The 27291-nt window shown below is 40.5% G+C and overlaps 1 protein-coding gene across 1 annotated transcript in view; it reads left to right on the top strand.

The window, feature by feature from the left end:
• Nucleotides 1-1177: 1177 nt before the first annotated feature.
• trpn1 (transient receptor potential cation channel, subfamily N, member 1) overlaps nucleotides 1178-27291 on the top strand; it is a 217428-nt gene continuing 191314 nt past the window's right edge. Inside the window, exons 1-2 of the mRNA XM_072259540.1 lie at nucleotides 1178-1396; nucleotides 5639-5740. Of these exons, the coding sequence (XP_072115641.1) occupies nucleotides 1247-1396; nucleotides 5639-5740 (252 nt within the window). The 5' untranslated portion in view covers nucleotides 1178-1246. The remainder of the gene's footprint in view (nucleotides 1397-5638; nucleotides 5741-27291) is intronic.

Raw genomic sequence — 27291 nt, 5'->3', positions numbered from 1 at the left:
GAAATTATCCATTTTGGCACGTAAATTAAAGATTCACACTATCTTAATGATGAGAGATTGCAGTGCTCGGAGTGGAATCAGAGCATGATATGCAAAAGTTTAGTTATAAATGCACCAAGGAAACAGAAATGTTCATAAAAACTTGTTCATTGTTAGGGTAATTGGAAAATCAGAGAGGTTATGCTTCAGTTGTATGAAGCAATGTTGAGACTGGAAGTGAGTACAGTCTACTGTACTGGCCTCCTTTTTAAAGGAAGGATCTAAACAAATGGTTCACTGGACCAATACCTGGAATATGCAGTAAGAACAGAACACACTGGGAAATACTCAGCAAGTCAGGCAGCATCGGCGGAGAAGAACAGACAGTCAACATTTCAGGCTGAGACCCTTCATCTTGCGGGATTCCATGAACTCATCTTGGAACTGCTGTTGGGGTCCCTAATGATTGAGCCTGAGATTCTGTAGAGGTTGCAGGACCATTTTTCAGCCCATCCTATGATCAATTAAGACCCAGAATCAACAGTTCATTTCTACATTCCCCCCACCAGAGATGCTACCTGTCCTGCGGAGTTCTTCCAGCATTTTGTTTTTTTTTATGCTTCAGGTTTCTGCATCTGAGTCTCTTATGTCTTGTGTCTCTATAGTTTACCCTGTCATTTTCACCTCCTCTAGCTGGGTGATATCTATACTTTATTTGCTAAAATAAAAGAATTTTATTTTCCTTTTGTAACGTTTACATAGAACACTAGGTTTAAAATACCATTCAACACTCTCTCCATCAAATTTACTGAAAAAGTATTTCTGTTTTCAAAATAAAACATGTCATTAAAAGTGTCTCCGAAAATTCTGCAGTGTTTGAGGCTTATAATGGAATATAATGTCTCTATTAAATGGTAAACTTTGAGTGAAACTTTTAGATTAAAAAAAGTTATCAGATTGAATTCTCAAATGAACTGGTATTTTTTTAAAATCTCGGGAGGGGTCGAAACAGACAGCGAATTTTCCGGAGGCTCGGGGGAGAAAAGCAGCCTTAATGTCCAAGCTGAATCCAAGGTAACGGGACCAAGGCGGAGTTAGCAACGTTAAACGAGAGCACACTGAGGGTCCGGATTGGTGCCAATCGGGAAAAAAAAAATTGCCATCAGCGCCATCTACCTGGGCACACAGTGGCACAAACCCAGGCTGAGAGAAAGGGGAGCAATTCTAAAGTGGAGCTCTGGACTGGAGGAGCAGCTCAAATGGGAAAATGTCCGAGACGAGTTCTACCAGCTCTGGGTCTGCTGCGGGTTCAGGCAGTCGTGTTTTACAGCTGGCGAGCAGAGGAGAATGGACAGCCCTGGAACAAGCTTTGAAAAGCATTGACAAGGGAGACCAGGACATCTCTTACACGGACGAAGTGAGCGACTTTTCTTCCCTCCCCACTTTTCATTCGTTCTAGGCATTGTTGCGGGTGCTTCGCTTACAGGCAACCAATAATTCCCCAGTGGTATTCCGGTTCAAAGTCATATTTGTGTTTCGGTGGGAGGGTGAATTTTAACAAAAAGAGCAAATCGTATTTCAGCCGCTAGAATTGGAAGGTGCATGCTCCCAAGGACAACTGACTGACAAATACCATAGATAAAAGTCGTACAATGACTTCACTAGAAGCGCAGTCGGCCTGTTAAAGGAAACTAATTTGTTCTTAATGCAAGGTTGCAGTCACCAAGGTAACAAGCCCATCAGGAACTTCTCGTTCTCCAAGGTCACTTAAAATGGATTGATTATTTTTTTCTGGAATTCTTTAGAACAAACTAATAATAAATTCAACAGAAAGGGGACACCAATATATATCCTGCCATTTGTTCTGGTGTATTGGTCAAATGTGTGTAAGTAGGACAGGTCTTGTAATGGGCATAATTTTATAAGATGTAAGAACAGGAACCAAAGAGACTAGAAGAGAATGTAACGTTGGGAAAGTGGCCTTTAGTGACTTTGAAAGAGCTGTGAAAATCCAATTTGATATTGTAAATCAAAGAGACTAAGATTATAGGCTTTGATTAAATGTTTGTTTTTGCATATGGTAATCCTTTCTTGGCTTTTGAAACTAATTCTAATGTCATAGTAGAACTATTTCCCATGTGGAATGATGTCTTCTTCCTGACATACTCTCCAGTCTACTTTTGAATCAGCCATGAAACCAAATCACTTTTTTCTGAAGTGGAATAATTCTATAGTGATTTGGTAATGGAGTTATCCATGTGTTCTGGCACATGGTTGCTTTACAAAATATCATTTGGTCAAAACTTGGTTGCAAAACTACCTATACCTTCAGTGACTACACAACATGGGTATATCATTGGTTGTAAAGAACATTGGGCTATCTCAAGATTGTTAAAGGCACAATATGGATGCATCTTCCATCTGATGAGCTCACCACATCCTCTCCCTCCCCAGCTCTGGAAAGAGAGTGCACTTCACTCAAGAAAAGGATCTCTTAATACTGTGATTAATAATGTTGTTTTCTGCACAATGGAAATAAAGTCAGCTTTATTCATTTAGAATGTATTAAGTGGTTTTAAAAGCTGTATTTTCTAGGAGACCTATTATCTATTTTGTTATTTTTAATATAAATTATAAATTTCCATGGCATAAGCACTTTTCATGCTAAAATCTGGAAAGTTTCCCTAATAACAGTTCCCTCATAGCAGTTGCTTGATGAGCATGCATGAGAGTTAAGTTAATTAAAATTAAAATTTTAACCATACAGTTGTGTGTTTGCCATTGTCCAAATTATACCCAATTATTTTCATGTTTATACGATGATTTTCAATTGGAGAAGTGAGGATATTTGGACATGCATAGGAACTGATGTATACTGTTTAACTTTTTTTTTCCTGTAACTTATTTCTGGTTCCACCTTCACATTAATTTATCCCATTCCTCTATACCTTATTTTGTCAGTAACTAATTGTGAGATTTTCCATTGACTTAGCTTCAACAAAGAGTCTCAATTTAATTCTTAACTATTTCTTACAAAAGTGACATAGGCCCTTGCATAAACTCACTGCTAAAATTATGCTCCCTTGGCCTCGACATAACCGTGTCAGAAATTTTTTCTCTATTTTAATCCTTTCAGCTCCTGTATTTATTTTAAACACCTCAATACAGATTTCTAGAATATGAAACAAGAATATAGTGAGGTAGTTATAAGGTATTTCAGAATGTATTTGGGGTACAGTGTTGTGAACCTGATGGTCTGCATCTCAGGGTACTTAAGGAGGTGGCTTTAGAAATCGTGGACGCATTGGTAATCATTTTCCAATGTTCTATAGATTCAGGATCAGTTCCTGTGGATTGGAGGGTGGCTAATGTTGTTCCTCTCTTCAAGAAGGGAGGAAGAGAGAAAACAGGGAATTATAGACCGGTTAGCCTGACGTCGGTGGTGGGAAAGGTGTTGGAGTCAATTATAAAAGATGAAATTACGACACATCTGGATAGTAGTAACAGGATTGGTCCGAGTCAGCATGGATTTATGAAGGGGAAATCGTGCTTGACTAATCTTCTGGAACTTTTTGAGGATGTAACTATGAAAATGGACAAGGGAGAGCCAGTGGATGTAGTGTACCTGGACTTTCAGAAAGCCTTTGATAAAGTCCCACATAGGAGATTAGTGGGCAAAATTAGGGCACATGGTATTGGGGGCAGAGTACTGACATGGATTGAAAATTGGCTGGCTGACAGAAAACAAAGAGTAGCAATTAATGGGTTCCTTTTGGAATGGCAGGCGGTGACCAGTGGGGTACCGCAGAGATCAGTGCTGGGACCGCAGCTGTTTACAATATATATTAATGATTTAGATGAGGGAATTAAAAGTAACATTAGCAAATTTGCCGATGACACAAAGCTGGGTGGCAGTGTGAAATGTGAGGAGGATGTTATGAGAATGCAGGGTGACTTGGACAGGCTGGTTGAGTGGGCAGATGCATGGCAGATGCAGTTTAATGTGGATAAATGTGAGGTTATCCACTTTGGTGGTAAGAACGGGAAGGCAGATTATTATCTAAATGGAGTCAAGTTAGGAAAAGGGGAAGCGCAACGAGATTTAGGTGTTCTTGTACATCAGTCACTGAAAGCAAGCATGCAAGTACAGCAGGCAGTGAAGAAAGCTAATGGCATGCTGGCCTTCATAACAAGGGGAATTGAGTATAAGAGCAAAGAGGTCCTTCTGCAGCTGTACAGGGCCCTGATGATACCACACCTGGAGTACTGTGTGCAGTTTTGGTCTCCAAATTTGAGGAAGGACATTCTTGCTATTGAGGGAGTGCAGCGTAGGTTCACAAGGTTAATTCCCGGGATGGTGTGACTGTCATATGTCGAAAGATTGGAGAGACTGGGCTTGTATACTCTGGAATTTAGAAGGCTGAGAGAGGATCTTATTGAAACATATAAGATTATTAAGCATGTTCGTGCTAATGGGTGAGTCCAGAACCAGGGGTCACAGTTTAAGAATAAGGGGTAGGCCATTTAGAACTGAGTTGAGGAAAAACTTTTTCACCCAGAGAGTGGTGGATATATGGAATGCTCTGCCCCAGAAGGGTGTGGAGGCCGAGTCTCTGGATGCTTTCAAGAAAGAGAAGGATAGAGCTCTTAAAGATAGCGGAATCAAAGGTTATGGGGATAAGGCAGGAACTGGATATTGATTGTGGATGATCAGCCATGATCACAGTGAATGGCAGTGCTGGCTTGAAGGGCCAAGTGGCCTACTCCTGCACCTATTGTCTATTGTCTATTGTCTATTATATGTACAGAAGGATGTGCTGGCATTGGAGAAGGTCCAGAAGAGGTGTGCAAGAATGATACCAGGGAAGAAAAGTGTTCCCATATGAATAGCATTTGATGGCACTCGGCCTGTATTCACTAGAGTTTAGGAGAATGAGGAGAGATCTCATTGAAGCCTACTGAATATTGAAAGGGCAAATGGAATGGATGTGGAGAGGATGTTTCCCAATAGCGTGAGAGTCTAGGACTAAAGAACACAACCTCAGAATAGAATGATATACATTTAGAGAACAGAGATGAGGAGAAATTTCTTTAGCCAGTTGTGAAACTCTGGAATTCATTGCCACAGACAACGGTAGAGGCCAAGTCATTGAGTATATTAGAAGCAGGGGTTGATTGGTGAAGGGCATTAAAGGTTACATGAGAAGGCAGGAGAATGGGTTTGAGACAGAAATTAAATCAGCTATGATGGACTGGTGGAGCAAACTCGATCAGCTGAATGGCTGAACACTGTTCCTATGTCTTAAGGTCTTATGTTCCTTATTGCCTGTACCCAAGTGCTCATTCAATCCTCGTGTGTAAGTAGGAACAATGAGTGCCAGCAGAAATATCATGGAGGAACACAATGCTCTCTGAACCTACTTTCAGCATGGGTTCCATGACAACCAGAGTTGGGAGTGCTGATTGCTTGAGCTTTCCTAATCCTGCAACACTGATGATAGTTGTGGAATTCTTAGTAGGATTCTAGCTGATGGACTATCTACCTCTGGAAAGAACAGCCATTGACATTGTGACTTGAACTTAATGACACTAACTTTCATGAAATTACATATCAAATAAACTGGCTTTTATAGATACTTTATTGTATTTTGATTTGTAGGAATCTGGTCTAACCCCACTTTTGATTGCTGTTCGGGAAAATAAATTGGCAATTGTGGAAAAACTACTTGAGTTAGGAGCCAATCAGATTGATCGGTCAAAGGTCAGTTTCATAATACCTACATGAACCAATCTACTATAGTGAGTGTGTATATATATGAAAAATATAGTATTAAAATTACAAACTGGTTTAATCTATAGCTGATATCAACAAGGATAATTGAGTGTAATATGCCTGCTAATTAATGTGATATTGGACTATGTTATCACTGGAAAAGATATTCTAGCCTCTCACAGAAGTAAAAAAACATACTCTCAAATCATAGAAATAGTTGTGTATTTAATATTTCAGTTATATTTGAGTAATATTGTAAATATATTGTTTGATTAAGCATTCTTGTTTATTTAAGTAATTCATTATAGGTTATATGTAAAAGTATGTGAATGGTATAGATCATCATACCACCAGGAGATAAGTGTGCATCTCACTAAAAGTAAAAATGAAACTAATGTACAGAAGCCATCCTGGCTTTGTACAGAATTTACAGAAGTGGACACTCCTCTGGACATATTCTCCCTAATGCAAATCAAAGGTCTCCCTATTTTGGCAGAGATGATTCAAAGGGTAAGCAGAAAAGGCCCCACACTGTCTCAGATCTACACGACAACCAAAATGGCTGGAATGTGTAACAGAAACCCCAGTTCCCTCATTTTTACCAGTATTGGGATGAACTTGCTCCTTGACCGAGATTCCCTTGTGTGGGGATTGAGAGTTGTTTTACCATCCAAGCTATGTGTTGGAGGAGCTACATGCTGATCATCTAGGATGGACAAAATAAAAGTGTTGGTTCCAAGTGTTGGTTCTGGGACAGATCAGGAGATCGAGCAGCTTGCCAATATGCCCAGAAGATGCCAAGAGCAGTGCCTCTTCATCCCTGAGAATGGCCTGCATTGCCCTGGCGAAGGATTCATGTGGATTTTGCTGGACCGTTCACCGGCACAAATTTCTTGGTAGCAGTGGACGCAACTACAAAGTGGCCAGGAGTGTTCCCAATAGCTTTCACTACAGCCATGCACACTGTTGATGCATTGAGAAGCCTCTTCTCAGGGACTAGTGTTCCAGAACAGTTATTCAATGATAATGGACACGAGTTTTTTGTTTAGCAGTTTCAATCATTCCTGAAAATGAATGGGATAAATCATATTACATCTACACATCGAGCTACAAATGGCTTAGTGAGATGGTTTATCATAGTCTAAAGAGCACACTGAGATCAATGTCAGCAGAACACAAAACACTGACACTGAATCAGAAGCTCACCGCTGTCCTCCTTGCACGCCACAATGTAGCACACTGCACAACCAACAACTCATCAGCTATGCTGTTCCTGGGTCATCCCTTGTGTTTTCACTTGTATCTCCTTAAACCCAGTCTCAGGAGTATGCAGGACAAACAGCAGAGACAAATTGATGGCTCCTCAAAAAAGGAGGTTTGATGTTGCACTCCTGGACTACAGAGATGATCAAAAGCGGGTACTTGGAAAGATTAAGGTCAGAAATAGACCACTGTCCTACTCAGTGGATATTGCGTCTGATATTGTCTGGAGATGACACATCGCTGTCAGTTGGGGACAGCAGAGTCAATTGTTAGAGAAGGAAGGTGATCAGGGCTATCAGAAGCACTTCCTACAGTCCCAGAGTCAACTTCTACAATCAACATGGAGGAGGCCCCATAACCTACAATTGTTTTTCAGAGATTGAAATTCTGTACATAAGTTGAGTTGTATTCTGCATTGAGTTGGAGTTTATAACTCAGCGGGAAGGAGTGGTGCCTATTTTATATTTCAGTAATATTTGAGTAATATTGTAAATACATTGTTTGATTAAGCATTCTTTTTTATTTAAATAATTCATTACAAGTTATATGTAAAAGTACATGAATGGCATACATAATCATGCCACCACTTCATACGTGTGCGTCCGCTAAAAGTAAAAATGAAGCTAACATGCACAAGATAGCCTGGCTTCATGTTTTTGCTTTCATTTAGTTTGATGTTTTTGAGTTACAAAACATAACAGAAATGTGTTCAGATGATGATTTAACCAGGAGACAGATCAACATATGATATCGATACATGCATTATTTCTGTGTATTTCCATTAGTTCATGGGAAGGGGGTAATTAGCCCAGAACAATTTGTTGGCTAATAATTGATCCTTGCATCTCATAACAAGGTTAAGTAAGGGCATGGAAATTTCAACTTTTGACCAAAGTAGCAGTAATATCATGTTACAGTTGCCGCACCAGGTTAACACAATGGATGTCTTAGCACAGGCTGCTAGTCTGTCCTCTCCTTTTTATATTTTGTGTTTTTAAGTGTAATTGTTCCTTCAATTGTCTAGTATGATTCTGATGTATGTGAGCACAAAGCAAATTCAGATCAAGATAATTCATCAGATTCTTCAAACCTCATTTTCAATTTAACAAGATCACAACTGATCAGATTCTAAACCCAGTTTCACATTCCAACCTACCTCCAGTAACTTTTCGAACCCTCACTTGTGAACAATCTGCCAACTTTTGCATAAAATTTTCAAATATTCTTCTGCTGCTATTCTTTGAGGAAGAGAGTTTGGGAATTGGAATTGGAACTGGAATTTTTTTATTATTGTCTCATGTACCAAGGTACAGTGTAAAACTTGTCTGTGTACTGTTCGTACAAATCAATTCATTACAAAATACCAGAACATGTGCGTTTCTGAAATTCCTCAAGCCCTTTTTTATTGAGACAAGCTGAAAGCATAGTACATTTGTAAGAGGTACTCTTCAGGTAATGGAAGGAGGGAACTTTTGGATCCCAGAGATGAAAAGGTTTCTCAATATAGTTATGAACCATCCAAATATGCTTGGAATACACTTATTCCAGGGAGCTTATTTTTTTTATATGATCATCTCAGTGGACAGTGAGGATTTCTGTAATCAACTCGTATTTTGGAACGTTGTAGCCCTGCCTAAGCAGATGGTCATAGTTGCAGGAAGAACATGGCTAATTTTACATTCAATAACATGGACAGGAAGCTGTACAGTAAAGGCTGGTTGTGGTCCATGTACCTAGACTTAACTACAGTTTAATTTCCTCGAATGGCCAGAGAGGACCTAAAAAGCTTGATTAAATAGAAAATATACAGGGTGGGGCTAATGGGCATCAACTTAGATAACTTCCTCTTTGCTCCTGTGCTTTTGCCCTTTCCGTCTGAGCCCCTGGGTTTTTGATTACCCACAAAATCGATGGAATTCACAAGGCCCTCTCAGGCTCAACGTGTCTGGATTCATTCCAAAACTCTTCGGAAGTGCAAAGTGGTCAGATAGCCGTTGAGGTAAAATCAATTAAAACAGCACTTCAGTGTGCAATGGAACACAAAATAACTTCACGTGAAAGAAACCTCACTGCAAGTCATTAGGACTGGCTTGTTACAGAATGATAATTTACTATTGCAGTAGCAAATTTAATTCAGGCTCTGATAATAAGCAAAGAAAATAAAGACAGAGCATCCAAGGAAGGAGAGGAGGTGTTGGAGAGTCGTGGAATTAACATCTTACCCCTGTAATGTTCGTTAAGATTTGTGTTTTGTTTTATTTGAAGGCTAAACCATTGGAACTGTACTGCTCCATTGTTACAGCATTCCTAATCCCCCAATCCCAAAAGGTAACTCCATTGTGACCATGTAATGTTAAGATTGTATCAAAAGGCTAACATAGTCTCAGAAAGACTGTACTTATGGTGGAACGTGTTGAAGTCCTCCTAGCTCAGGTAATGGTGGGGCAGAGCAAAATTTATTATAGGATCAAAGCAGAAGTTCTAATCACAAGTGATCATGGCTAGAGTAAAATAAAGAAAACACCTCAGCCGAGGATATTGCCTTCAGGACCAGTGACTTACTCTGTCCAGAAACCTTACCTGGGAGGATAGTCAGTCTGAGGTGGTCATGAGTGCATGAAGATTATCTGACAGCATAGAGGGCAGAGAAAACATCAAAGAGTTCAGGAGCCACACAGCACAGAAACAGCCCTTCCTCCTAACAGTGTCCATGCTGAGTATCGAATTCTGTTTACCTGCATTTGACCCCTAGCCTTCAATGCCTTAGCAATTTAGCCGCATAGCTAGATGTTCCTTAAAACTTGTGAGAGTATCTCCATCCACAGCCTCCTTGTGCCGCACATTCAGGATTCAAGCAATCTCTGTGTGTAAAAATTCTTTCTCGGATCCCATCTAACACCCCTTCCCTATCACCTTGTACTTGTTCATGTACGCCAGAGAACATCAGTGTGTCAGTCTCCATATTCAAGAGGATGAGAAGATAAAAGCAAGGATATAATGCTAAGGGTTTAAAGGGCGTTAGTCAGACCACATGTGGAGTATTGCAAGTCATTTTAGGGCTCCATATCAAGGAAAGGATTTGCTGGCATTGGAAAGAATCCAGAGGAGGTGTACGAGAATGATCCCAGGAATGAAAGGATTGACATTTGAGGACTCCTGTACTCACAGAAGTTTAGAAGAATGAAGGGTAGTGGTGGTGGTGGGAGGGTGTGAGTGCAAGGACGTCCCTTTAGTACAGAGATGAGAAGGAATGTCTTTAGCCAGAGAGTGTTGAATCTGTGGAATTCATTACCACAGATAGTAGTGGGCACTGAGTCCTGACGGAATGGTAGAGCAAGCTCAGTGGGCTGAATGACCCAGCTCTGCTCCTGGCTCCAATGGTCTTATGCTCTAGGATAAGACTGGATATTCTAGGAGATGGTGACTAGTCACAATTGACATTAAATGGTGGAATCCATAGAATTATTAATGTACTGATGTACTAAGAGGTGCAAATCCACAGCTCCCTGAAAATGTCGCACAAGGAGAGAGAGTTGTAGATAGGCTGGTAAAGGAGGCACATGGCATGCTTGCCTTCATCAGTCAGGGCAGTGAGTATAAAAGTAAGGAAGTCGAGCTGTAGGTGTGCAAAATCTTGGTTATTGTGTGCAGTTCTGGTTACCACATTATAGGATGGATGTAGAGCCTTTTGAGAGAGTGCAGAGGAAGTTCACTAGAATGCAGCCTGGTTTGGAGAGTATTAACACTCACAACATAAGATTATTTTTGTTCCTTAAACTGCTCACTGTCTGGTAGAAATCTGAGTAAATTTAGTGTAGGATCATTTGAATGCAAATTCAGTATTGGGCAGAAATAAGATCCTAATTTATACATTCAGGGAAAACAAAATGTTGAAACAACCAGGATATCTACAGGTTGCCCGTGTTAAAGTGGCATCTGTTTTGGCACCAAGTAAAATTTATTGTTTGGTTGTGGATTTTATGTAGTAAGCACAGGTAATTGTGAGTTGAATCTCACAAAATTCATTTTCTACACACCCATGGATTTTATGACAGAAGTCTTAATGGATCCAGATTAACTTCCACTACAAGATGTTGGTAATCTTTCAGGAATAGCATATATTTAGAGTCAATGAGTTATACAGCAGAGAAACAGTTCCTTCAGCCCATTGGGACTGCACTTGTTGATTCTACTATCCCATTTTATTCATCCTATATTTTCATCAAATCTCCCTAATCACCGGATTTTCGGGGCACTGCCGTCACCTACACAGTAGGGATATCCCCTTCACCTACACCCTCGGGAACCCCCTTCACCTACACCCTCGGGAACCCCCTTCACCTACACACTCGGGAACCCCCTTCACCTACAAACTCGGGGAACACCCCTGTCACTGACACACGAGAATAACCTACACACTTGGGGCAATTCACAGGAGGACAATTTACTGTTCTCCCTGTGATCACATAAGTTTTGTCTGGTGCTCCTGTTCCCCCTAACACACCAAGCACATGCAGGTTAGAAGGTAAATCAGCAACTGCAAGCTAGAGACTGGAGAGATTTAATGAGAATGTGGGAAGTACAGGTTACAGGGAAAATTATTGATAGAATGGGATTGCTCTATGAATCAGAACAGATGATGGCCTTTTTTGATGTAAGGGAATATAGAAAATGAATTTTTATTTTGAGGGGATATGCAATATGTTAGTAACAAAAAAGTCATCTATGCAAATCTAAAAAGTAAGAATCAAATCGAGTTAAAGAAACTTATACCGGGAGCACAAATATGTAAATAATTAAAGCAACACACATCAAAGTTGCTGATGAACGCAGCAGGCCAGGCAGCATCTCTAGGAAGAGGTACAGTCGACATTTCAGGCCGAGACCCTTTGTCAGGACTAACTGAGGGAAGAGCTAGTAAGAGATTTGAAAGTGGGAGGGGGAGGGGGAGATCCAAAATGATAGGAGAAGACAGGAGGGGGAGGGATGGAGCCAAGAGCTGGACAGGTGATTGGCAAAGGGGATACGAAAGGATCATGGGACAGGAGGTCCGGGAAGAAAGATGGGGGGGGCGACCCAGAGGATGGGCAAGGGGAATAGTCAGAGGGACAGAGGGAGGAAAAGGAGAGTGAGAGAAAGAAAGTGTGTATAAAAATAAATAACAGATGGGGTACGAGGGGGAGGTGGGGCATTAGCAGAAGTTAGAGAAGTTGATGTTCATGCCATCAGGTTGGAGGCTACCCAGACGGAATATAAGGTGTTGTTCCTCCAACCTGAGTGTGGCTTCATCTTTACAGTAGAGGAGGCCGTGGATGGACATGTCAGAATGGGAATGGGATGTGGAATTAAAATGTGTGGCCACTGGGAGATCCTGCTTTCTCTGGCGGACAGAGCGTAGATGTTCAGCAAAGCAGTCTCCCAGTCTGCGTCGGGTCTCGCCAATATATAAAAGGCCACATCAGGAGCACCGGACACAGTATATCAGCCCAGTCGACTCACAGGTAAAGTGTCACCTCACCTGGAAGGACTGTCTGGGGCCCTGAATGGTGGTAAGGGAGGAAGTGTAAGGGCATGTGTAGCACTTGTTCATAATTAATGTAAATAATTAAATGTTATCTGGGGAGCCTCAAATCATTTTCTAAGGGATATTAACCAAGGCACAAAAAAAAACCCACAGAGAAAGAATCCACTTACAGATTCTTTACAACAAAATCGACTATGCAAGTATAGAATGTAAGAAGCAAGGAGAGATCAGAAAAACTGAGGTTATCACTCCAAACGGTAGGACATATATGACTGTGTTATTCTGGTTGGATCATGATTTAAGTCTGTAGTTTAACTTTAGAAACAAATGTACGTAAAAATTTTTAAACACAGCTTAAAAGGATTCAAATAAATAGATAAAAGATATAAATTAGATGAAGTGAGATGCCACTGCGGGTGATGTTATTTTTCTTGAATTTATAGTGTACAATGAGTTTATATTCCTTGTTTATTTTCAGGGACAAGCTATGCCACCAAAGTGATTGTTCTTCATTTTTCCTTTCCTTTCTTTAATGTGACATAAATGAAAATAAGCTTCTTCGCAGCAAAGAGAATGAATCCGTGAAAGGTCATTGGGATGACAGAGTTGCAATAAAACAGCTTGGATTTAGAGCTGACCTTTAAATAAATGCACTTGTCCCATATATTCTGCTTCGAGTTGGTCCCTTATGCTAGCAACATTGCACAAGGAGGTTGAAGAGGAAGGGAGAGAGATAGAAGTCATTAAGTTGGAATTAATTCTCAGGAAAATGGTACCTTTTCTTAACTTAATTAAAATCCTGAGAAATATTTTTCAGTGGAAAGTTTTTCATTTTTTTGTACATTGTAGAAGGATTAGAAGTAGTGAGGCAGTATTTTACTTTGCTCTGAGGTTTATCAGCTGCGGAAGCCTAATGACTGAAAGATTAGTCTGTTTGTCCATACTAGGAGCAGAATGTGAAGGAAGCAGAAATGTTTTTTTGATTGTTTACTTTAAATTAGTTCAGACTTTCCCTCAGTAAAGTAAGATGTATTTTATGAAGGGCAAAACACAAGGTGCACTCAGAATCAAGGAATAACTCACAGATTTATCACGTAGCTGATAGCCTGATTCAGGAATTGATATATATATGTATGTATATGTATAAAACACTGCTTTTCTTCCCTTTTATTGTCAAATACTTTCTGGTGCTCCAATGCACCTAGTAGTACTGCTCAAGGTTTCCTTAATGGAGTATGATTTTAAAAGTTTGCGAGACACAAAAAGGAATTCAAATCTGGCTTTTTGCCATTTTGATTGGAAAGCAAAAAAGTATTAATATTCACCATCACTGGGAGCCTGAGGTTGAAAATGCATTAGCACAACTTGAAAAACTTACACTTGAAAACCAAGTAAACATTGAGTATTTTTCCCACATTTATGTGTGCCTTAAATAAAAATACAAAATGATGGGAACAATCAGCAAGTCAGGCAGCATGTCGGACAGAGGAATTGAGTTAATGTTTTAGATTAGTGCGAGCTGCAACCAACTAGGTTTGCTTCACTGAAGCATGAAACAGGGAAACCTTGCAACACTCTGCTGTGAATCTTGGGACTGAAGCTCTTGTCTCTCTCTCTGCAGCTTTTACATTCTTCACATCAAAGAGACAGCATGGAGCCCCAGATCTTAGTCTTTGTACTCGCATGGTGTACATAGGCTTTAACCTTGTTGGACATTTGTTAACTAAGTGATATTGAGGAATGCATAGTGTGTGCATGTCTTCTTTCTCATTCTGTATGGCTTGTTTCTTGGCTATTATGTCGCTCTACCAGTGGTCTACAAGAGCTGTATAAGAAAGCAAATCAAGGCAGTTAGAACAAATTCTATTAAATGCTTCTCCATCAACTCATCCATGTTCCCCAAGATGCCCACCTAAGCTCATCCCATCTGCCTGCATTTGTGATATATCCCTCTAAACCGTTGCTATCCATGCACCTGTTCAAATGCCACCACACTCAGCAATACTACCAATTATTGAAGTATTCATTCTGCTTACAGATTCTCTGCCTAAAGAGAGATTGGTTGCCCCCCACCAGTACCACCCTCTCACTCAAGCCCCAGAATCCTCCTCCTTGAATGACAAAGTTTACTTGGATGAATTCAAAACAGCTTGAAATATTAAGACATTTTAACATCAGTTATTTAATCTCTTCTAATCCATGCCCAATCTCGGAATTTATCACTCTTTCCCTTTGAATGTCTTTATAAGGGCCTTGTATTTGAGATTTCAAATAATTGCTTTCACAACAAGACTGGAAGATACCGGAGATGAAGAAATGCAGAACAGAATTGGAGAAGAGATGGTGGGAAGATCTGTGATATGGTGGAGGCTAGGAGTCATTAAACAGTTAACTGGAACTTGGGTAGCATGTGTTATTTATTGCTAACATTGCTCACAATGATTTTTTTATTGGTGACGTTCTATTGCCAAAGTAAGAACATAAGAAATAGGGGCAGGAGTAGGCCATCTGGTCCATTAAGCCTGCTTCGCCATTCAGTAAGATCTCCAATGAAACTGATATTTGAATCCTATTAAAATTTCTATAGTCAGTGTATTCAAATTATACACTTGATGAATTTATTGTTTCTTTCTGTAGGTTTCTACTAGTTGAAATAATTATTTTAATTATGTGAGCAAGTTACAGATGGGGGGGGGAGTTGATCTTTTTTGATTGTTTGGCTGAGCTATTATTAAGTGACGGATGGTTACAGTTCATAAGCAATATGTCTTTTTAAGTCCTAGGTAGATACAATAAAACTGATATGGCTAGTGGAGTCTAGCTTTGTTTAACCTCCCAGGAAGAATACCTCAGGCTGAGAGAGATGCTAAGATAATTAACCATAGCGTCCACAGATTGCGTGAAGAAAGGGGATAGTCAGTTAGTATTTTCTGAATTATATTGCAGGCCAATATAAGATGTCAAATACAAGCAGCTGGAGGCTAGAGCAGAAATTGTGGAAGCCCTTGTGGAAGTATTTGCTTCATTGTTAACCAATGGTAAAATTGCTAAAGACCTGAAGGTACCTAATGTTGTTCCGTTGTTTAGCACGGTCAGCCTGACATCAGTAGTCTGGAAGTTTCTGGAGAGAATCCTAAAGGAAAGGACCTACCAGCATTTGGATAGACGTGGTCTGATTTGGAGGAGTCATTGTGTATGGGAAGTGGTGCTTTATGGAAATCTTAGTTTTTTGTAGAGATGATCGACAAGGTAAATAAGGGTAGGGTGGTGGTTGTCCATTTGGATTTTAGCAAGGCCTTTGGAAGGTTAGGTCCCATAGCATCTAGGATGCAATAGTTAGGTGGATTTAAATTATGTCAGAGATAGGAAGCAGATGATTGCAGTTGAAGTTTGTTTCTCAGAATGGAGGCTGATGACTAGAGGTGTGCCACAATTATCAGCGTTGGGACCCTTGTTATTCGTTATTTATATTGAAGATTTGAATGTGAATGCACAGGTTCTGATCAATTATGGAAGTGGGCTGAAGAGTGGCCAATTTTCCAGCTGGTCCAGATCCTATTGCAAGCTTTGACAGCTTTCCTCACCATCCACTGCTCCTCCAATCTTGGTGTATTCTGTAAATTTGTTGATCCAGTTTACCATATTATCATCCAAATCATTAATATAAATGACAAACAGCAATAGACCCATCACCAATCCCTACAGCACAGCACTAGTCACTTTTGGTTCTTTGCCACTCAACTTCATTCTATGTCTGCCAGTTCTCTTAACTTTTTGACAAACAGGAATAATTTATCTCCATTTATTCCGTCTATAATCTTCATGATTCTAAATACATCCTCACAAACTGCTCATCTTCCAAGGAGAAAAAAAACTACATCTACAACAGGCTGCAAAAAATAACTGATATTGTTTTGTTGAATCTCTTCAGCACCCTCTCCAAGGTATTCACATTTTTCCACAAGTGTAGCACTAGTAAGCTGGTGACCTTCATCTTATCTTTGATGTCATAATTATTGAACTTGACCTGAAGTATACAACTCCGAAATTCTTCTTCTCTAGATAGACAGGAAACCAAGAAAGAAAAGAAAGGCAGCATTATTTTCAATCTCCCCAAATCCCTCCTCCTGCACAAAAAAATGAACAAAAATAGTGCAGGCACATCAACCCCCAAATCAGTCTCTCCTGAACACAAAAAAACGCAAAAGATTGGGCAAAACACAGAATGCAAAAAGACCATAAGAATAAAAAGAAGTGCCCAGTCCAAGACTACATCCAAAACACAGAAAACCTAGGCGATATTCTCCCTCTCCGTAGCAGAGTGACCTCACCAGCGATTTAAAAATACAGTTTCCCCTTTCTATAGCAGAGTGACCTCACCAGCATTTCAATCTCCCTTGTCACTTTAATCGGTGAACAATGGAAGGTTAAATTGGCAAAATGGAGTCAAATATCAGCTCACAGCCTTCTCGCCACAGTTCCCACACACGGCTTCTGCCTGCCGGAATCCCCTCCAAGACTGTAGAACATTAAAACACCCAAAAGATCCCCAACCTGCAAATCACAGGCTCCAACGGTACCAGAATCACATTCAAGGTGAAAACAAATGTAAAAGACATAAATGGAGGGAAGTATATGGTTTCATGATCTATCCAGAAGATGGCGACTGGAGGAGCATTGTTTGCAGGTGCCATCTTGACTTGTCTGTTTGCTGCTAGGTTTGTGAAACACCTTCCCCTCTTACCTGTGTCAGTTTATTAGTCAATTGACCATTCAGGGGATTGTCACCTTATTTGATGTTCTGACCATCATCTTGATGGGAAATACTGTGGCATGCAAAAGCCTGGGCACCCCTGGTCAAAATTTCTGTTACTGTGAATAGCTAAACAAGTAAACGATGAACTGATTTCCAAAAGGCATAAAGTTAAAGGTGACACATTTCTTTAATATTTTTAGCAAGAAAACTTTTTTATTTCCATCTTTTACAGTTTCAAAATAACAAAAAAGGATAAGGGCCCAACACAAAAGTTTGGGCATCCTGCGTGACAATACTTAGTAACACCCCCTTTGGCAAGTATCACAGTTTGTAAATGCTTTTTGTAGTCAGCTAAGTCTTTCAATTCTTGTTTGGGGGATTTTCACCCATTCTTCCTTGCAAAAGGCTCCTAGTTCTGTGAGATTCTTGGACCATCTTGCATGCACTGCTCTTTTGAGGTCTATCCACAGATTCTCGATGATGTTTAGGTCAGGGGACTGTGAGGGCCATGGCAAAACCTTCAGCTTGCACCTCTTGAGGTAGTCCATTGTGGATTTTGAGGTGTGTTTAGGTTTGTTATCCTGTTGTAGAAGCAATCCTCTTTTCATCTTCAGCTTTTTTACAGACGGTGTGATGTTTACTTCCAGAATTTGCTAGTATTTAATTGAATTCATTCTTCCCTCTACCAGTAAATGTTTCCCGTGCCACTGGCTGCAACACAAGCCCAAAGCATTATCGATCCACCCCCGTGCTTAACAGTTAGAGAGGGGTGCTTTTCATGAAATTCTGCACCCTTTTTTCTCCAAGCATACCTTTGTTCATTGTGGTAAGCCGTATATATATGTTGTAATTGGGTTACCTGTCTGGATATGCCTGGACACGCCCCACTGCTGACTGATCCTGTGGCTCCTCCCACAGACCCCTGAATAAAGGCAATTGTGCCACTGCTCCTCCCTCTGTCCGGGGCAGATACTCAGCATGGACGTTGGACCATTTACTGTTAATAAAAGCCTTTTCAGTATTTACTCTAATTCCAGTCTTTTGGAGTAATTGATAGTGCATCACTCATTGTGGCCAAAAAGTTCTATTCAAAAGGTTCAAAGGAACATCTAAACACACCTGATGCATTTTGGAAACAAGTCCTGTGGACTGATGAAATTAAAATAGAACCTTTTGGTCTGTGGATAGACCTCAAAAGAGCAGTGCATGCAAGACAGCCCAAGAATCTCACAGAACTAGAAGCCTTTTGCAAGGAAGAATGTGCGGAAATCCCCCAAACAAGAATTGAAAGACTCTTAGCTGGCTACACTACAAGAAGTGTTTACAAGCTGTGATACTTGCCAAAGGGGGTGTTACTAAGTACTGCCATGACGGGTGCCCAAATTTTTGCTTCGGTCCCTTTTCCTTTTTTGTTATTTTGAAACTGTAAAAGATAGAAATAAAAACGTTTTCCTGCCTAAAATATTAAAGAAATGTGTCATCTTTAACTTTATGCCTTTTGGAAATCAGTTTGTCTTTTACTCGCTTAGCTATTCACAATAACAGAAATTTTGACTGGGGTGCCCAAACTTTTGTAGACTTTTGTATCTGTGTTTATCAGTGTTCTGAAGTACTGAGGAATGGGTTTCTCTCTGGCAATGATATTAGCATGAACATTTCCAAAGCCTTCAATTTTCTGTTTCTATGTTTGTTGGTCTGTATACATCTTGTTGAAGTCTGTCATTTTCTTCCTCACTGTTTGTGTCATCTGGAAAAATGAAAATTGTGCTCTCCACCACCCAGTCCAGATTGTGAACATACATACTGAGAAAAGCAATGAGACCAGTGCTGCCTCTGGGGAGCCTTCCTCCAGTCTTGGAAAAAAAAACCTCAGATCATAAGTAGTCTCTGTTAAACTATTGTGACAGATAAAATGAAGTAATGTCTAACACAGATGCAATAAAAATGAGAAAGTTAGGATGGGAATTGGGGGATTAAAGAGAATGTAGAATACCACAGACTTCAATAGTGAAATTGTATAAATATGATATCAATCTGTTTAGATTAACACAGGAAGAAAGGAAGGCTTCATTCCTCAGAAAGGGATCCTGCTTCCTTTCCAGTCCTGAAGAAGGGTCTCAGCGCGAAATGTCGATTGTTTATTCTTTTCCATAGATGCTGCCTGGCCTGCTGATTCCTCCAGCATTTTGTGTGTGTTACTCTGGATCTCCAGCATCTGCAGATTTTCTTGTGTTTATGGTTCTCTAAGTCTGTTCAGTCTTTGAGAGGGAGGAAAGGAGGGAGAAAGGAGAGATGATGAGCAGTGAAAAAAGGAATATGATAATTAAGTCAATCAAAATCAAAGAGGATAAAATCTCTTGACAAATGAACCTCTACATCCATGCATCTTAAAATAATAATTTGGAGAGGTATGGCATCTGAAGAACTTGGGATAGCAAATGTAATATTTATATTCAAGATTTTCCTGGGAAATACAGACTAGTCAACTTAACAATGGAGGCAAGAGAAATTTCTCCCACTAAAGGAGAATATCTAATGACAAAAATATAACAGTGACTAAGATTTCAAAAGGGAAAATATGTGATTTCTTGAGGAAGTAACAGGGAACGAACAATGGTAATATGCTAAAATTCATCTAGATTTTCAACAAGTCTCTGAAGCATGATTGCAACTGGACTAGGGTTTTTATTCTCTGAGTTTAATTAATTTATTTGATATATCAGTTTTCTATTCTGTTTGAAATGCACTTATTTCACTACTTGTCTCAACATCCAATTTCATGTCTTCCTGTCCTGCCTCTCAAGTATATGCTGGACAATGAAATAACGATTTAATAGTTTGGTTTTGTCTAGAGAAAATGAATACTATGACCACTCATGAACTGTGCTTCTTGTGTGATTCCAGTTCTGGGATGGGAATGTACTCTCTGTGGGAGGGGCTGAACTCTCCTGGGGGGGGGGGCAGAAATTATATCCTGGGAGAATTACACTGGCTGGGGGGGGGGGATGTTTGTACTCTGGGAGCATCTGTATTCTGTTGGGGTGGTACTGTACACTCTTCACATTCTTTATGCCCCCTGACACCTGGAACTTAATGCTAGAGTCTTCCACAGTGAAGACTAACTCAAAATATTTATTCAGTGCCTCTGTAATTCCCTTCCCACTTTAGTACTGATACAGTATTATTTGACTTCAGCTTCTCCTTCTCATATTTCAGGGTGAATTTGACCATATTATGATCACTTATCCTTGGGGTTCTTTTACTTTAAGCTCTTGAATCAATCCTGTTTCATTGCACAATACCCATTCCAGAATAGCTGATCCCCTAGTGGGCTCAACCACGAGCTGCTCTAAAAAGCCATCTCGTAGCTACTCTATAAAATCCCCCTTCTAGAATCCAGTACCAACCCAATTTCCCCAATCTACCTGCATTTTGAAGTCCCCCTTGACTATTGTAACAGTGTCCTTTTGCCATGCATTTTCTATTCCCATTGTACTTTGTAGGCCACATCCTCACTGCTGTATGGGGTTCTGCATATAACTCCCATCAGGGTCTTTTTACCATTGCAGTTCCTTAGCTCTATCTACAGTGATTCAACACTTTCTGAGCCTATGTCACTTCTTTCTGATGACTTCATTTCATTTTTACCAGCAGAACAATGCTGCTCCCTCTGCCTTTCTACCCGTCCTTTTGACACAATGTGTAGCCTGGGACGTTATGCTCCCAGCTATAATCTTCTTTCAGCCATGTTTCAGTGATGCCTACAACATCATACTTGCCAATCTGCAATTGTGCTGCAAGTTCATCTACCTTATTCCATGTACTGCGCATATTCAAATACAACACATTCAGTCCTGTATTCACCTTTTTCAATTTTGTTCCTCCTTTTATGTTTCAACTCATCCTGTTGGCTGCAATTTTACTCTATCAAAAGCCTCTCCTCTCTACACGATCCCTCTGTTTGTAAACCAGCTACCTCATCTTTAGCACTATTATCTACATTTCCTATGATAATTCTTGCATTGAAATATGTGCAGCTCAGGACATTAGTCCACACTCAACCTTTTGATTCGTAACTTTGTCTGAGGTCTTACCAACATCTGCCCCCACAACCTGTCCACTAACTGTTCTGGCACTCTGGGTTCCCATCCTCCTGCTGTGGTGGGAGTGACTTACTTGCTGTGGGGGATTGTGCTTTTTGTGAGGGGGGCTGTGGACAACTGTACTCTCTGAGCTGTCTGTGGTCTCTGATGGTTCAGTGACTGTGCTGTTTGAGGAGTGGGGGTACTGTGGCCATATGGGATAATCTTGAATATCCTTTGCACCAACTATAACACAAACATATTTTGTAAGCTATTGTCTCAACCTACAGCCTTCTCTATCACAAAAGTAAGCCAATCTTGAGAATCAATCCAGCTTCTTTCCAGGAAGTACTCTCACCTTATGACAGATCCACGAATCTCCTGGATGTGACAGTAGACTTATTACACCCTAGGGTATTGAGATTCTAGGATGTAAATGTTGTTCAGGAGTGAAGTGTTGATGGGGGAAGGGAGTTGGAGTACAGTAAATAGTATAACAATGCAACAAAACCATACTACCATGATGAAACCATAATCAGGTTGGAGGAATAACCCCTCATTCCATCTGGGTAGCCTCCAACCTGATGCCATTAAAATCGATTTCTCTAACTTCTGATAAATTCTCCTCTTTATGTTCTTCTCCCTTTTTCCAGTCCTCATTCTGGTACTGCTCATCTCCTCACCTGCCCGTCAACTCCCCCTGGTGCACACCCTTTCCTTTTTTCCAAGGTCCACTGTCCTCTCCTATCACATTCCTTCTTCAGACCTTTACCTCTTCCACCTATCATCTCCCAGCTTCTGATTTCAACCCACTCTTCCATCCACCCACCTTCCCTCTTCACCTATCACCTGCCAGATTGCATTTCTGCTGCTCCCCCTACCCCCATCCTGTTCTTTAGGCTTCTGTCCTCTTCCTTTCCAAGGCTCCTTTTCTGAGGGTCTCAACCTTAAAGTCAACTGTTGATTCCCCTCAATAGATGCTGCCTGGCGTGTTGAATTCCTCCAGCATTTTGTGTGTGTTGTTCTTGATTGCCAGCACCAGTAGAAACTTTTGTGCTTCCAATAATGTCCCCGTGTTTTGTGTAGTTCACCTATTTGTTCAGTACCTTAGCCTTTAGGTATGAAAGAGCAGTGTTGTTCCAACATAAACTGTAATATAATTGTGTTTAAGATAGTGAGAACTGCATGTACCTTTTCAACACTATTGCACAAAATGCCTCAGCCCACTCCACTGGACACACATGCAGGTGGTCTCTGGTGAGGCATCATTCATTGAGGAACCATGAGAAACATGTCATATCACATCAGCATTTATTTTGTGTGCCTGTTTATATATTAGATTTATTTGTTTACTAACTTGGATTATCTGTGCTCAATGGCAGGGTCATGCTAAAATAAACCCCCTTGCTCATGTTCTAAGCATTTGTTCTGGAAGGGATTGAGAACAGAACATAGAAGATTACCGTACAGTACAGGCCCTTCAGCTCACGATGTTATCCCCACCTTTTAACCTACTCTAAGATCAATCTAATGCTTCCTTCCTACATACCCCTCCACCTTTATTTCCTCCCTATACCTGTCTGTCTCTTAAAATCACCCTAATGTATCTGCCTCTACCATGATCTTTCACAACACATTCCATGCATCCACCACTCGCAGTGTCAAAAAAAACTCTCTCTGACATCCCCACTCACACGTTCCTCCAATCACTTTAAAATTATTTCCTCTCGTATTTATGCACTGCGAAAAAGTCTCTGGCTAGCCACTTGTATGCTTCTGTCAAGTTACCTTTCATCCTCTTTTGCCCACAAAGAGGAAAGCCCTACCTCACTCATCCCATCCTCATAAGACATGGTAATCCAGGTAGCGACCTGGTAAATCTCCTCTGCAGCTTCCACATCCTTCCTATAATGAGGCAGCAAGATCTGAACACTGCCAGGCAAATGCAGCATACGTCATCCCGTTCTTGATTCAGTTATTGTTGCTGGAAATGCTTTGGATGTCAGAAGCTGAGTCACTCACCACAAGACACAGCCTGGAGTTCACAGCCTCTGCTTTGCTCTTGTATTTTACGTAATCACTCAATGACCATAAACAATGCTATGGCGTGCGGTGTTTTGTGGTGGTGATCTCAGGTCAAGGGTCGGTAGTTAGGTTCTCCCTTGTTGAACCAGCTCATTGACAAACAATATTACAGAAGACTAGGCCTAAATGGTGTCTAGATTTTGCAGCACACCTGAGTGCACTGCCTCATTTGTTGAGCAGTTGCAAACAGATCTGGACAATGTGCAATCATTAAAAAAACAACCTAATTGTCCACGTATGATTGCACAATTTTCAATCCAATTTGCAAAGCTGGCCTTACAATTGAAGGAAAGTCATTGATGAAGTAGTTGAGATATCTGGTCCTAGAACAGTACCAGGAGAAACTCCTGAAGTGATATCCTGGATCTAGGATGATCTAGATTAGATTAGATTAGATTAGATTATGAGGTCACGCAGTCCTCTTTTATTGTCATTTAGTAATGCATGCATTAAGAAGTGATACAATGTTCCTCCAGAATGATATCACAGAAACACAAGACAAATCAAGACTGAAAATCTGACAAAAAACACATAATTATAACATATAGTTACAACGGTGCAAAGCATTACCGTAATTTAATAAAGAATAGACCATGGGCATGGTATTTACCATCAACAATCACAGCCACCTTCCTTTGTACAACCATTGAAACATTTTCCCCTTAATACTAATCAAGTTAAGTTTATCAAAGTTCTTTGAGGCTGTGTACATACATCTATTGATGTTTCTGGACACATCTTCAGTGATGTTCCTGGAATCATCGGGTGTTTCGGGTCTTTCAACATCATACAACCTCCTCCAGGTGACCCAGCCAGGGCTGATCAGACCCCAGCTTGTGTCCAGATGGCTAGTTACTTATGACTCCATGGCTCCCCTCTTTTGAGCCACAGCCATCTTGAGGCCCTCTCTGCCGCATCGGTGGTACTGCGGATGGCTCTCCTCTTCCTCTCTCCCTCGATGCCCAAAATGCTGAAGGCTCTAACTAAAGAATGGGCTACGAATCCCCTACAACCAACCTCCACTGGGAGACACCTCGCTCTCCATCCAGCCTGCTGACAGATGCTGACCAGTCCTGCGTACTTGGAGAGCTTTAAACTCGGTGAAATGCTGCCTTGACATGAAGGACAGCCACTGGCAATTCTGTGATGATGTCTGGAGACAAGTGGTTCCAGTGAAAGCCAAAATAGGCAATGTTGAGCAGGTGTTTGATGAACATGTGGTCAATGACACCCTCCATTACTGTGCTGATGATTGGCTGGGAGGTAATGCACTGAATTGGTAACTAATTGGTTTGGATTTGTTCCGCTTTTTATAAACAGGATATAACTAGATAATTTTTGAATTATCAATTAGATACCTGTATTGTAATTGTACTAGTAAAGCTTGGCCAGACTTTAAAGGTTCAAAAGTTCACTTATTATCAAAGTATGTATGCAGTATGCAACTCTGAAAATCATCTTCTCCAGATAGCCATGAAACAAAGAAAATAATGGAAGTCAGTTCAAAGAGAAACAACAAACCCACCCACATGCCAGCACAAAAAAAAAGAATGGCAACATGATCAACCACCCCCCCCAAACCCTCCCTCCCCTGCACAAAACACAACAAGAACATCCAGCCCCAAATCCCCTTCCACCCTCCAGAGCTTAGCTAGCTCTGAAGTGCAGGTCTTCTGCTAGAATATTGTCTGCTTCCATAGTCTTTTCTGTAGACAGTGTTCTGAGTAATGTCCTGAAATCACAAATTACATGTTGTTTTGCTCGACCTCTACACGTAGAATCTGATTTATAACTTCCCACAATCTCCAATAGTGCTAGTCTTCTTTTCTATGTCTTAATTACGTTTGTAAATAAGAGGCAAATCATAGGTCTTCTCAACATTGACAGAAGTACTTGGCTCTATATATTTACATTCCCATATGGTGTCATTCTGAGTATTTTCACACTCTCCCTCAATTTTAATGATTGTATTCACCCTAAAAGACATTGCTGTCTATTTGATGTACAAATTGAGGGGTTTTGGCACTTTGTTGTAAATACTACAATTTCCACTTTGGTACTGGCCTTTCATTTGCTATTGCTTCCCACATTAATCATTATTTGGCCTGCCCTTTTAGACACAAGAAGATGCTGCTTTTGTCTTACGCGCAAGTCTGCACAAGTCTGATCTGATTAATTGTGAGCTTCACAGTCTAACAGTTTCTTGCTATGTGCAATAACGTTGTAACTGTTTCCCACCCATACCACCAGTGTGAGGTATGTGTTTACCATAGATTCTTCACTTTTAATCAAGATCACTGCTGAGTGTAGAAACTGATATGTGTAAGACACAAAGAATTCAAAGATGTGTATGGCTTATTCGAGGCTTCTATACTGATCATCTCCAGAAATTATTCAGAGCCTGCTAAGGTATTTCTCAGCAAAATATAGGCCTCCACTGATATTCCACTGATGCATCGCACGGTGGTTTTAATAGCTTCGTGGGTGTGAAATATTTTTTGACGATTTGTAGCTTCCCTGGTCATAGACTCATAGCCATACAGCACTATCTGACCCATGCCAATCAAGTTGCCTAAGTAACATGGTCCCATTTACCTGCATTAGCACATAACTCTTTAAATAATTCAATGTACCTGTCCAAATTTCTTAATTGTACCTGCCTCTCCCATTTCCTCTGGCAGCTTGTTCCAAACCCTCACCATTCTCTGTGTGGAAAACACCGCCCATCAGCTCCATTTTAAGTCTTTGCCCTCTCACTTTGAATGTGTGCCCTATAGCCTTGGACTCCCCTACCCTCAGGAAACATTGGCCTTTCATCTTATCTATTGCTCTCGCGATTTTGTAAACCTCTATAAGGATATCATCGTCAAACGTATTTGAAACTGTTCTTCGAGATATAAGTGGTTGCAAACGTAATAATGTTTACATTTAAATTTCCAAGAATGTAATATTATTTTCTTACTTTTAATGTCGTAACCTGGGCAGTACCTCCCTTAATTGTACAATTGCATATGTTAGGTTAGTTTTGAGATTATTAGATCTGGGAGTACATTTCATTCAGTGCACCATTAGTTTGCAGGTGTCATGAGTTTTCTTCAGGAGCATGGTAGACTAACTCTCAGACCTGTTGAACTCAAGACAGGAAGAGTCTCTATCTCTGACCACTTTATTTGTTGCTGCTGGCATAAAAGCCAAGGGATTCGCTAACATTACTCAGTCATATCAATTTGCAATGATAGCTGCAATTTTTTTTAACCTTCATAGCCTTGTTACAAGCAGGCATTTGCAACTATAAGAGTTACCTTTTCATCTCCTATTCAATATTTTTTCCAAAGTGATTTCTGGAACTAATCCAAATGATATAACTATTTTCTCCATCAACTTAATTGGGTAAATGCCGAAAATAGATTTTTTTAAAAAATCATATGAAAATTTATCCAAAATGTTACCAAGTTATCCAATCACAAGCAAGAGAAAATCCAAGCACCACACACAAAATGCTGGAGGAACTCAGCAGGCCAGGCAGCATCTATGGAAAAAAGTAGTCAATATTTTGAGCCGAGACCCTTCATCAGAACTGGAGAAAAAAGATGAGAATTCAGAGTAAGAAGGTCGGGGGGAGGGAAGGAAAATACAAGGTATAGATGATGGGTGAAACTGGAAGCACAGGAGGGGTGATGTACAGGGCTGGTTTTAGTGGGGCTGGGGCCCCTGGGCTGGAGGCCCTGATGGGCCCCTGCTGACACCATAAAATGCTGCTGTACCAAGCAAACAAAGGCATGAACAAGACAAAGGTCGTACTGGTCTAACTATCAAAGCTGTGGACCAA

The sequence above is a fragment of the Mobula birostris genome, chromosome 1 (assembly GCF_030028105.1).
Source record: "Mobula birostris isolate sMobBir1 chromosome 1, sMobBir1.hap1, whole genome shotgun sequence".
Lineage (NCBI taxonomy): Eukaryota > Metazoa > Chordata > Chondrichthyes > Myliobatiformes > Myliobatidae > Mobula > Mobula birostris.
Note: the sequence above shows the minus strand (reverse complement) of the source record. Positions and strands in the feature narration are given on the sequence as shown.